The sequence below is a fragment of the Solea solea genome, chromosome 8, assembly GCF_958295425.1.
Source record: "Solea solea chromosome 8, fSolSol10.1, whole genome shotgun sequence".
Lineage (NCBI taxonomy): Eukaryota > Metazoa > Chordata > Actinopteri > Pleuronectiformes > Soleidae > Solea > Solea solea.
In genome coordinates, this window is record NC_081141.1 from 16,561,590 (window position 1) to 16,574,496 (window position 12,907).

General features: G+C 43.8%; 1 protein-coding gene across 2 annotated transcripts in view; it reads left to right on the forward strand.

Moving 5' to 3' along the window:
• Window positions 1–1,914: 1,914 nt before the first annotated feature.
• efna5b (ephrin-A5b) overlaps window positions 1,915–12,907 on the forward strand; it is an 85,202-nt gene continuing 74,209 nt past the window's right edge. The window contains exon 1 of one of the 2 annotated variants that reach the window (XM_058635912.1): window positions 1,915–3,294. In XM_058635912.1, the coding sequence (XP_058491895.1) occupies window positions 3,170–3,294 (125 nt within the window). In that variant the 5' untranslated portion in view covers window positions 1,915–3,169. The remainder of the gene's footprint in view (window positions 3,295–12,907) is intronic. The other variant, XM_058635911.1, reaches the window with a different exon arrangement.

Below are 12,907 nucleotides of genomic sequence, written 5' to 3' on the forward strand. Positions count from 1 at the left end.
AAGGAGGAAAATAAGTGCATGTGCATGACAATCCCTCACATTTACATCCCCTCTCATAAACCACATCATTTGATCACTAGTCCGTGTTGGTATTGTTTTTCTTTTACACTAATCTATCAAACAGAAGAATAAACCTAGCTTTCTTTTTGGAAAATAGAGCCATTTTTTTTTTTTTTTTGCACAACTCTGCTGGAACACGTGGATAGCGGCGAGGGGTGAAAATAGGCCCGCATGAGAAGTAATCAACGCGGCACACTATGATAGTGACAGCAGGTTAAGAAGGCGATGGCAAGGGAAAGCTCTGTTTCTATGCCGGAGAAAATGAAAGCAGCTGGGGGTACGTGCTTGGCGCACTCGTCAGTTAAATATGCTTGTTATCAGTGTGTGTGTGTGTGTGTGTGTGTGTGTGAGTGAGAGCGCAGGGGCAGGAAAGAGATGGACACAGCAGGAGAGGAATGCAGTCACGGCTGTAAAGTCAGTGTGAAAACAGCCATGTTGACTGACCTCTGAGCTGACCTTCCCACCCCTCCTCATCCGGTAGTTGGTAGTGTCTTCTCTAAGTGTGTGTGTGTGTGTGTGTGTGTGTGTGTGCGCTGTGCCAAAGAAACTTGAGAAAATGTGTTTATGTGATAAAACTTGCCTGAGTTTGTTGTGTGACAGTTGCAGGGGTGTATGTATGTGTGTGGCTGCGGTGTGAGTGCCCTTGTGTGATGATAGCTGCCAGTGAATGGCTCTTAGTTTACACCAGTCCAAGGGAGGAGGTCAAGAGGATTATCTTAAAATATTAGCTGCCCTTTCACCCTTTCCTCCCCGCTTCTTTCTTCCTCCCCCCCAGCACCTGTTGAGCCCTTGCACAGTCAGTAACAGGAATAACTGCATTTGAATTTATTCATACATTTAAAAAAAAAAAAAAAAACATGTATATGTCTCTTTAAAGAAAAATCTACTTTAAGCTTTCAAAGCCAATACTTTTTTAACAGCTCTATAAATCTATATTACATATGAACTTTGACTATTATTTCAAGCCACATTACTTGGTGCTTGTATTCTCTTGTGCCTTTTAGAGAAAATTAAGTTCATACATTTTTGCAAACCAATTTTTCATATTTAAACACACACACACACACACACACACACACACACATGCATGTGGGCAACATCTGGAGAAATATCACAATTCTTCCACAGAGCCAGACACTCTGCACTCATGTGCATGAACTCATGTTACAGTTATTTTCGTTAAGGATTTCCCACCTGAATTTGGGCCTGCTGCTCATTTTCTCAAGTTTCATAAATCCTCCTTGTGAGCACTTGTCGTCGCCTTGAGATTTAAGGCGACGACAGACGCGGCTCCCCTGGCGCACTCCAACTTGGATTTGTCCCCGGCTGAGTCAGCTGTCCCGCCTGCCTGCCACTGCGGGGCGTCTGGGCGCTGGAGCGGCGCCTTGCAGTCCTTCAGTCCGCTCTCCGCAACAGGATGCGCTGTTCCATCTAACCCGCAGCCTGCATGGCCACCATCTCTCAGCACAGGCGTCTGTGAGGCATCACCACCCTCCACCTCCTCCTCCTCGGTCTGTCTGAACCTGTGGGACAGATGTGACCTTTTCTGGAGTGGAATTCCTTACAATCATGACTCCGAGGGAGAAAAATCATTAATTTATAACAATTAATTAAAAAAAAGGAGGCAAATTATTTATTTATTTCCTTGGATAATTACTGTATGTTGATATTACCCCTGAAAACAGACCTGTCTCTCTCTGTCTCTCGGTCAAAAACACACTAGAATTCAGTCAAAGTGAATGGAGCCAAACAGGGAGCCATGGTCTTCTTTGGTCCGCTGCGTCCGTTTGTATATAATTAAATAGCGCTGTGCGCACATATCGGGCGGATCTGACAGTGGAGGATCCGGGAGCCGTCCCTGTCCTGTGTACCTCTTCCAAACGTTTCCTTCCCCGCTACCTCTCTGTAATTGAATTAGCTCGGTTTGGGTGGGGGGAGGGGTTTGGCTTTGTTCGAGCGACGCCCATTCAAATCGTTTCAAACCAATGGGACTATCCCCCGCTCCCCCGTAACCAAACCCACTCTCTCAGTCGGCGTTTGGAGCTGCCTGCCTTTGCCCTCACCTTCCTGCGCGTCCCGGCGTTTTAAAACCCAAACATTACAGACAGAGGAAGACTGCGCGCTACGCACATGGAAAGGCGCAAGCTTTTTTTCACCCCTGCGCGTCGCACGATGGCTCATATATGAGTAGGACACTTTGGGATGTGGACGTATACGAGTGTCTCCGCGGAGGGAAGCGCATGAGAGAACCACACCATACGCATATCCACACCGCTGTCCGTCTCCTACGACACCGAGAAGGACTCCTCCCCACCTCGGCCGTGACACCTCCGCGAAATCGCTGAGAAAAGATTTCTCAGTTTGGGTGTTTTTTTTTTTCTTTTCTTCCGCGCGCTGGAGACGAAAGACTGAGGCTGTCATTCAGATGCCACAGACCGATTGTATGGGTTTAAAAAGTTGCCTGGAGAATATGGACATCTGACGTGCGCCACACGGCGTCATTGGACACATTGGGCCTCTCTCTTTACAGCTCGCTCTGTTTTCTCTCCATCACTTCTCAGACTGGTTAATCCCCAGCGCTTTGGCTTTGGAGTAAGAAGAAGAAGTGTTGAGCAGTTGTCATTTAGCCCGACACACGGGCTGCATCCAGTATCTACCTGCAGAAGGGGGGGAGAGAGGACTATCTCACCAACAGAAAAGACACTGCCTGTTGTGCCGTGTGCTGATCTCACTCTCCGTGCAGCAGTGGCTTTGTGTTGGCTTTCTTTTCCTGTCCACCACGGATTTGTCACGAGTGACACCCTGCGTGAAATACAGCCTATGAATCACCCGGACCCGCGCCCCGCATCGGAGTGAAAACGCAGTGACGCGTTTGGTTTTTTGTTGCTGCCCGTCAAACCTGAACAAGTGTCATCACAAGTGTCCACTCGAATGGTCCCATTTTTCGCCTCCCTCTCGCTCCCGTGCTGTGCGCATTCATTCGTATTTGCGCACGAAACGCACGGCCACATGTGAATGAGACTCCATCATCCCGGCCGAAGCGCTCGCAACAAACTCGACTGACTGAGCCACGCTGAAGAGGGATACGTGCCGAAGTTTCGCTGTAGTGATGCTGCATGTGGAAATGGTCCTGTTTGTCTGCCTGCTGCTGTTGATGTGTGTTTTCAGCCAGGAGCCCAGCTCCAAAGTGGTGGCAGACCGCTACGCTGTCTTCTGGAACCGGACCAACACCAAGTAAGTGGCCGCTCACCCCGGGGCAGCTTTACCGCGAAGAGCCGGCCATCGCTCCACGCATCGCATGAATCACGCAGGGCTTTACTGGACTACATCGGTGTTTATTCTCCGCAGTGAGGGCAGTTTGCCAGTAGCTGTATATACAGGGTGTAGCTGAGGATGGAAACACGAATGTAAAGGGCTACTTTGTCTATTTCTTTTGTTTATAAACAGCGCGCCCCTGGAGGGAATATAGATTAAAACCGTGCGTAATAAGGTATGCACATAACATCCATCACCTGGTGCTGGAGTCGCTTTGCTCAATTTTCGCAAACACAAAAGAAATCCGCCAGTTCACAGAGAATGACTCAGCTGTAGCTTACAGAGACTGAGCTGTTAAAGTCAATCAAATTGTTTGGTTGCTTTGTCCGGCAAACTCTGACTGAAACTCGAGGTATTTACGCAACCCTCAGCGGGCCCATGAACACCAGTATCGAACTGGTCTCAAACAAAGTCCATCTACACCTCACTGTAGTGTCTTGATCTGAGAAACGTCAGGAGTCAGTAGAGCTTTTTCTTTTTGTTTACGGTTTGCACACTGTGGTTTCATTATGCTGGGAATTAAATGTCGCAATTAAGAGCTTAATATTTGAATCTGTATCAAATATTTCCTTTACAAATGTCAATAGAATTATTCAAATATTGTCCACAGGGCCATGCATGCCTGAGACTTTAAAAAGTAGCTAAAGGAGTGTTTCATAAAATAAATGAGAAGCAAAAGAATACTTGAAAATGTTATTGACACATTTTGCTGCCAAAACAATCCAATAGGTACGTTTTTTTCTTATAATACAATATTTGAATACATACGTGGCGTTTGTTAAGTAAAGGGAATCAAGTGGCATTTAGTCAAATAGAAGGCCCTAAATTTATTTGCTAAAATAAAACCGTACAAATTTAAATGGCACATAAAACCATCATAATACATTTGTTAAAAAAAACAAACAAACTGTGAAAAGGTTTCCAGTAAGAGAAAAGAAAAGCCTGTGTTGTGTGAAAACCAGTGACTAACCCTTTAAAAAGTTTCACTTTGTGTTAAACTAAAACGTTTCCCTAAATAAATGGCTGTCTAGTCTGACATAAATGTTTTTTCTAAATACTTAATTTGAACATTTTATTATTTAAAGAAAAGTGCACTCTCCCTCTGTTGATATAATATTTATATTGCACCAAGATAAAGTCGATAAGTAGTAAGGTGAAGGTTTTTATGTGCTGTTAACTCCGAGGACTTGAGAGCCGAGTCGAAATAAAGCTTTCTTTAAAGTGAAAGCCCTCTCTGCTCGTACAACCTTGAGTTTCTCGGTGTACATGTTTGTTGAGGCAGCGTTTCCTTTCTAAAAGTTCCTTACGGAGTTTACGCTGCACAGCTCTGTCCCTGACTTATTAAGTCGAACCACCGCGATAGTGCAGAGGACCAAGATCTTTCACTCAACTGCCAATGGCACTTAGTATTTGTTGAATAAAGTCCTCCACTCACCGCTCAAGTGTGCACAGAACCATTAATAGCACACGCTGAATTTGTTGTACAACTATTTATATTCAGTTTGAAGTTTGGGAAAACATGATTTATTGCCCTGAAGCGATTAGCGGTCAGGGGCACAAACGGAGGGCTGACTGCGAGCGCTCTCCTGAAGTCAGGGCCGGTCTCACAGGGTGCACAGATTCTCGGGCTTGATATACCCGTAGACCATGACTGCTGTGGTCGTGCTCTCTGCTCCTGCTTACCCTGCCTGTTTATTTATGGGCCACTTTCTTCACTGGAGGAAAACACAATTTGGAGTGAAATCTTGATGTGTGCCATTGATAGACTTGCTCTAATTAGACTGTACTTTTTTGACAAAAAAAAAAAGAAAAAAGTTTTGACTTGACCGACTGCTCGGTTTACTTGATATGTTCCAGATGTGCTGACAAGTTTTCCTAGTTTCTGCGAGGGGGGAGAGAAAAAAAAGTGTACTTAGGAGAGAAAAGGAAATTCATGTAAATCTACTCTTAATCTCAGATTTGACACACGAACACTGGAGGAGAAACAACTTTTTGTCAATGACCCAGTCGTCTGCACACATGCCACGCTTCCTCGTGTCCCCAGTAACCTGCGAGAAATACGTAGTTCCCCGAGCCTCGTCTCTCTCTCTCTCTCTCTCTGACGCTCTGACTCGCCTGAGGAAAGGAAACAGGTTTTCACAGAGGCTGTAATGCGGCTAACAACAGTCACTCCGTTCTACTTACTCCAAATAGAGTTTGTTTGACTCTCACCCCTGCAGGGCTGAGGCAGGGAGCCCAGAGAGGTAACAAAACAGCAGCGACGATGACACAGAGCGGCGGGAGAGATGGCAAACGTGGCCATTGATGATTCAGTTAATAAATATTGAGTTCCCTTTCTTCATGCATTACTGTAGAGAGCTGGCGTGACACTGAGGCAAAACTGGATCTGCCTATTTTAACTGCACCTCACGCACTGAGTCACGTGTTCCCGAAAACTAATAATGTAAGTTGTCATAAATATTGACAGAGGGTAACTGAAAGGATCATTTTCTTTTTTTTCTTTCTTTCTTTGGAGTCTGAACAAAGTCACTCATGCAGAGCTTGTTTTACTACCTTCCCTCCAGGAGCAGCCGCTTGTCGCCGTTCATTTTTTTCACCGTGTGCAACTTGCAGCTTCCACAGACTTGTCCAAATTGTCCAAACTAGAAAATCCTTCCGACTGGACTAATGGCTTGCGTTTGATTATCTCGAAAAAAGAATTGTTTGGTGTGTTGAGCTCAACTTGGATATTGCACGTTTGTTATTTTTGTAATATGCCCTGCTCTGCTTATTCACTGACAGAAAATAAATAAATAAAAAGAGTCGAACTATGAATAGTTATAATAGTTTTTATAGAAAAAAAAATCAGTGTTTTAAAGTGGATATTGAGTTATCTGATGACAAAGTGTGAAGATGCAGACCAAAAAAAAATACTTAACAGGTCCCTTCTTCTCTTTGAGGAGTTTGAGAGACTTTCATAACTGCAGACAATCAGATATCATTCAAAGAGGAACCTCCGACTTTGTTTTTGAAACTTCATACTGTGCAAAACATGTTTTTCTCCCATTCATTTTAACCAGTGGTCAGAATAACATGCAAGAAATCGAGATTGAAGATTACGGCATTGTATCAATTTACACAAATACGAGGAAACTCAGCGCGCCGGTTCAAATTTGTAGATTAGATTGGAATTTTATCAGTTAAGGGAATCGTAATTTAATATTTAATTTTTTTTTGTGCCACCGTTTTTTTTTAAAGTCCAGCTTAAGACCAGGAACTTTCACATTTTTTTCTCAGAGCCTTTGCACACCAAGCATTTATTATTATGTCTGCCTCTTACGTCTGTTCACAGAGAGTTCCTTTAACTTGAAATACAGTGCGACGTATTTATTCTAATCAGGAGAAAAGTCGCTGTCTTCCTCCTGGCCCTTTCTTCTTCCCCACATCCCTCCTCTCAGTGCTCCACTTCTCTTCCTTTATTTCTTTCCTGTCTTCCTTCCTTCCTTCCTCTCTCTCTCTCTGCTTCTCCCTGCTGGGCTCAGAAAACAATTAGATATTTTGAGAGTCCCTCCACAGTTAATGGTGCAAGAGTCCTTTGTCGAGGTCAGACGTCACACTCTGAGGTTAGGGAGAAGGAAGAGGTCACAAAGTTGGCATTGTGAATGACAAACTTGTTACAGAGTCTCTCCTGGAAGTGGAAGCAGTGATTAGCATGAACATATTGGCTTGTTGTGATCATGCAAACTGCTCAAGGTGATAAGTATTTTCGGTGCATAAGCAAACAGCCAAGAACTGCGCTGTGTTTGTGTCATTTTTCCCTTTGTAACCGGAGGCCTTTGCAGAGGAGTTGTCTCTCGCTGGTATCACAGACAACGTTGCTTTGTGGCAGTCATTTCTTTGTTTGTACATGTTCTTGTGTCGCTCTGTGTGTGTGTGTGTGTGTGTGCGTGAGCTTGAAAGAACCAAATGAGCCATGAGGTCATATAGGGCTCGTTTCCTCTCCCTCAGACTCATATAGCAGAATAATTACATCTTTCTCCTTCGGACTTCTTATTATCTGTAACAGACCAGTAGAACAAGAATAAACGTCCTGTCATTCTGTGCTTTTATGTGTGTGTGTGTGTGTGTGTGTCAAATACTAACAACTTACGCATGGAGGTGGATTTAGTCCATTCATGTGAAAATGTTGTGTACATTTTTTTTTTATAAAATTCAGTAAAACATTTTTAAATGAAAATGGACATTACAGTTGCTGAAGTGGGGACTTTTGATTCCATGCTAGTCTGACCATATCACTTTTATACTCGAGTGTGACTCCCTCCCCTGCTCGGCCCCTCGTCTTCTCTCTCTTTCTCTCTCTCTCTCTCTCCTTCTCCCTGCGTCTGATTAGTTTTTGTTAATGACCCCGTGCTCTGTCATTCTCTTATGCCTGTGGCTCTGGAAACGCACCAGTGGCAGCCAGAAGCTGCTGGGACGGTGAGTGAAAGGGACACAGAGAGGCACAGGGTGCAAAAGGGAAAATAAACGCACAACCTGACGAGAAAATTAGAAAAGCGTAGTAGTAATAATAATAATAGCGTGCGACTGCAACGTAATACTTTTATTAGGTGCAAATGGCACTGTTTTTTTCTCACCAGACCTGTAAATGCACTTCAAATTTAAATTAGATTTCTTTTTTTTCCCCGCTGTTAACTAGAGAATGAGCCCAGCAGGCAGTAGTCAATGCTTAGTCAATGTGCTTAGCAGAGCAGCTGTTCTGTAGCGTACGGTGGGAGAAGGGGGGAGAACTCTTGGCCGTGACCCTTGTGGAGGTTCTATGTGGCGGACAGAAGCAGTCCTGTCGCCAGGGTAGCGCGCAGGCTTCAGTTATGGACATGCTCGGCTCATTCAAGTGACGTGAAGACACAAATAAATCCTGGGATGCACTACTTACCGTTATGTCCTGGAATTGAATAGATGATACATTTTTTTTTCCCTGCTCATAATTAATAATATCAAAGCAAATAAATTGATCACTAAATTAGAATAATTATGGAACAAATTGATATTTAAATAAACTGGAGAATCAGTACGTTTGTTTATGACTAACAATTAAAAGGAATATTCTAAAAAAAAGAAAGAAAGAATTTGGCTGAATCTGGCTTATATCTACAGGTGAGGATTACAATTTGGAGATAATCCCTGTCGCTCACTCTGACAAGTTTGCAACTCAGTGTTGAGAGGCTTCTTGGGACATTGAACATCTTGTTCTGTGTATTAAAATATATAAATAAATAAATAACTAAATACACAGAAGAGAGACACATTTATTTAAATGTCTATATTTTGTTAGTAGATACTAGTTTGCGTTTGTGAACTACACATTCAAACAATTAGTATTTTTTTTAGAAACATTTGAAGCTGCTTCATTTGGACAAAATACTACACAGACCAAGTTTACGTGTATTAAAAATGACACTTAAAAAGCACTCAAAACTCAAAATTCGGCAGCTTCATTTCACGTACACACGTTTCCCTCCCTCGCCTGGGGAACCAAAATGTTAACGTCCAGGTTTTTGTTTTCAGAGTAATCGCTCCAAGGTCAGACGGAGTGCTGAAATGCTGCTATCAGTTGAGCGATCTGTCTTTTAGCTCTCGTTCAGCCCGTGGCTTTCAGGGGGTGGAGGGGGGGACGCTCCGTATAGCTCTACTTAGGAAAAATAAAGTATTAACCAGCTTATGCAACCTCCACATGTGCAAATCCCGATGCAGCTCGTATATTCGAATGTGAGAATGATAAAAAAATATTTTCCCCCTAACTCACTAGCTGGTTGCTGTTTTACTAAATGCATATGTTTATTCAGGGGTATTTTTTTTTTTTCTCTCTCTCTGTCCCAACTCTTGACGGCCTTATTTTTGAAAGTTGTGGAAAGTTTTTTGTTTTTTTTCCCTCTCCCAACTGTTTCTTTATTTTTCCTTATGTTACTTTGTGCCACCCCAGAGCAGCTGTGGGAGCTTGCAGTCCAAAGCAGCATTTTTGCTGTGATCACTCGAGTAGATTTGTGGTTATTGTGAACGTCGTTAATGGAAAAAGAAGGGTGAGGGGGGGGTGAAACACTTTTTCTGCTCTCAGGTTAATGTGACTCCCACCACAGAAAAGCCCTTTTTGTTAAAACCCACACCAGGAGCCACAGACGGGATAACAGAATCGCTGCAGGTTCCAATATCTTGTAGTTGTGTATCATGCGCTCTCGTTCATGGCTGAAAATGGCGCCACCATATCAGTCTTCAGCTCCTCCGCTCTCCTCTGTAAGATGGAGGCATCGAGGCAGCTGTTACTGTAGTAACGCTTGGTTTATCCATCATCCCTCACCAGAGTGGGGCGCTACTGAGAAAAAAGTCTGTCTGATAGCTTCTTGTGCCCTCTGCTCTCCAACCAAGGCATTTCCAGTGCACACAGTTGGGAGAGCCAGCGAAACACATTTGCTTGATTTTAAACCAGCTCTCTCTGTTTTGGTTGATTTGACCTTGTTAAACTCATTTACTGTCAAAGTCATATCGGATTTACAGGAACCACACGACGGCATGTTAAAGCCAAAACGACTGATGGTTTAAGTTTTTGGTTTCTTTTTCTTTTTCTCCGTCACTGTTCACAATTCAAGTGGAAAATGTGACAGGAACGATTGAGACTGTTTGCTTTTTGCCAGACACATTTTCCACAGATAATTCCTTTCATGGCCGGCTGGCTTCGGACCGTACACTGCCGTTTTCCTTATTTAACTTGGAGGGGCTGCGGGGGAGTGACTGGATGTTTTTCTAGCTGGGCAGCAGCGTGGAGACTAAAATCCCAGAAGAGAACACATCTCCCAACTTGTGAAGAAAGACCTAATTGACAGATCGTAGCCCGTTGTAAATGACTCATGAGGTGAAGCATTGTGACGGACGGAGGCTGCTTTCCATTTGAAACAGTTAGAAATTTGGTTGGAAATCATGAATCGCTGCATTTAGCTGGAGAGCGTAGTGTCATCCCCCCCTTATGTGGTGATGTACTTGAATGGTTTAGCCAGCTTTTCAGTGACCAAATACACTTGTGAACAAGGGTGAAAGGACAAATTGTATATAATATGGATAATTACATTTCTGAATATGAATATTACATTTATTTGAATGTTTCCCGGCAACAAACATAAACAAACAAACAATCAGACAATGCTCCTTTCACTTAGCTCAGTCGAGACGTGCTAATAATAATGCGCTAGCTGCATTAGCCTCTTTGAATTGACTGTAGAGAAAAAAAATACTTGCAGCTTATACCCCCCCCACCACCACATCCAAATGCTGGGCCGTGAGACTGAAAGGCGGCCATTGTTCTGCTGTCTCTGGCCAGTCCATAGCCAAGGCTGAAAGTAATGCATGCGCTTTAAACGCAGGGAGAAAAAAGGGCAGGGCAAAGGAGAGGAGTGAGGGAGAATAGTGTGAATGGTGAGGGGAGAGGGAGAGTGCACAGCTGAAGTTGTAGTACACTCTCAGACTGAAAAAGGGAGGCGAGGAGGAGTATAGTGCAAGTGCCAGACACAAGCGGCGAGAGGCATGTCGTAGCTAGGGGTGACGTAGTGTGTGTGTGTGTGTGCAAAAGAAGAGGTGGCAGTTTCTCTCGTTTCCAACTAGCCTTATCCATCTCTCTCTCTCTCTCGTCTGCCTCCTTCCACGCCATCACACTCATCAGTCCCCCCCCCCCCTCTTGTCTGTCCTTGCCAAGGTTGAAAGATGCATGTAGCTCGCTCTCTGTCTCTGTCTCTCTGACAGTGACGGTGGCTGGATGGTAAGTGCGGGTTCCTCCAGGGGACAGACTCCGGGTCTTCACCCTAAAGAGGTGTTGTCTTTGCAGTCTGGGTTTAGTGACACTGGGGCTATTTTTTCAACAGAGATGGGATTAAGGCTGCTCAGGTTTTAGACCCCAGCGTTTGTTTCCTCTGACACTGCGCTGTGTTGACTTGGGAGGTGATGCTGTGGTACTAAGTTGCATCTTGGTCTTAACTGCAGTGTGCCCTTGAAGGTGAATTTTCCACTGAAAATGCATGTGTCACAGTTGGAAAACCAGGGTTATATGTGTGTGTGTGTGTGTGTGTGTGTGTAATATACAGCCTTAACGGAGAGAATTTCATTTCAAAATGCTGTGTATCTGCCTCGAGGACAAATTGGCACAATAAAATGAGCCGCTCTTGTCCTCAGAAGTGCATCTACTTTCCAAGGGATGGTCATAAAATGAGGCATTTCCCCTTTGCTGGGAAGAATAATGTGGATAATTGTGCACGGTCGTAGTTCAAATGAGTGAATATCTCATTTGGAAACAAATCTCTTTGTATTTGTCTCTACTGCTGCAGCCATTTGAAGGCGTGCGGGTTTAATTTAAGTGGGATTTAGACCAATAATTAAATGCTAAATTAAAACATTTTATTAAAAATAATCTTTTTTATATTGTATACTGAAAATGTCCCATGTCAAAATCTGAAATCAGCTAAATTGGATTTCGGGGACTAACACTTTGGCACGAGAAGCTCTTTCAGATTTAGTCTCCAGGCTTCGAGTCTTTTATTAGACAACAGATGCTTGTCAGATCTGAGCTCTAAGAAGAATCTGTAACCAAGTAGATAATAAATTATGTTTAAAAAGGAAGAACACAACTAAAATGTGGCTTTGACGTCTGTGGGTAGCCATGCTCGTGGGCCTATATAGTATGTGGGTATATGTCCATGTGTTCGCTGGCAACCCGTGTACATCCGTGCAGTCAATTTGCGTGCACGTGTAAATGTGTGCGCTCATGTGGTTATCCTAAATCGACCTCTGCTTCGAGGCCCCTGCTATAATGAAGCAGCAGAAATGCACAGTCTTTACTAAAGCAGAGCACAGCAATATTCTTGACCCAATTCTCTGCTCCCGCTCCTTTGAGAGCTGCTTGATAGTTTTCCCATTTTGTCAAGTTACATTGTGTGTGTGTGTGTGTGTTTGTGTAGTGGTTGTGGCTGTGTGAAACTGTACGGAGTGTGTTTTTCCCCTGGAAGGAAAAAAAGATTGATCCCCAGAACATGTGATAAATGCCATCTTCAGCCTCTCCTCTCATCCGAGCGCAGCCTTGACGGGCCTGGTTTACTTTGAGCATTATCCCACATAACCAAGTATGACACCCTAAAGAACATATTATACACAGACTCTCATTTGGAAGGACAGTTCATTATTTCTTCAGCGAGATCCAAGTTGCAGGAGCTGTGGTATTTATTCGGGTTATTTATTTTCTTCCTCTAAATCAGTGAGCAGCGAGCCTTGGAGTGCAGCAGCCTTTGAACCGGGGAATATCCCATGACTGCAGCCCTGGGTATTAACCCAGAGCCACTGAGAGGCTTAAAAAGCCATCAGCTCATTGTCCGGAGACACAAAAAACCCCCTTCCTCTAAAATCCCCCCATCCCTCTCTTCTCTTTCCCTCCTTCCCTCCTTTCTTAAGAATGCCTTGAGCTGGCCTCTGCTGGCATTCATATTAATCAGTTTTAAGGGTCTAATGAGATAAGTGAGACTTA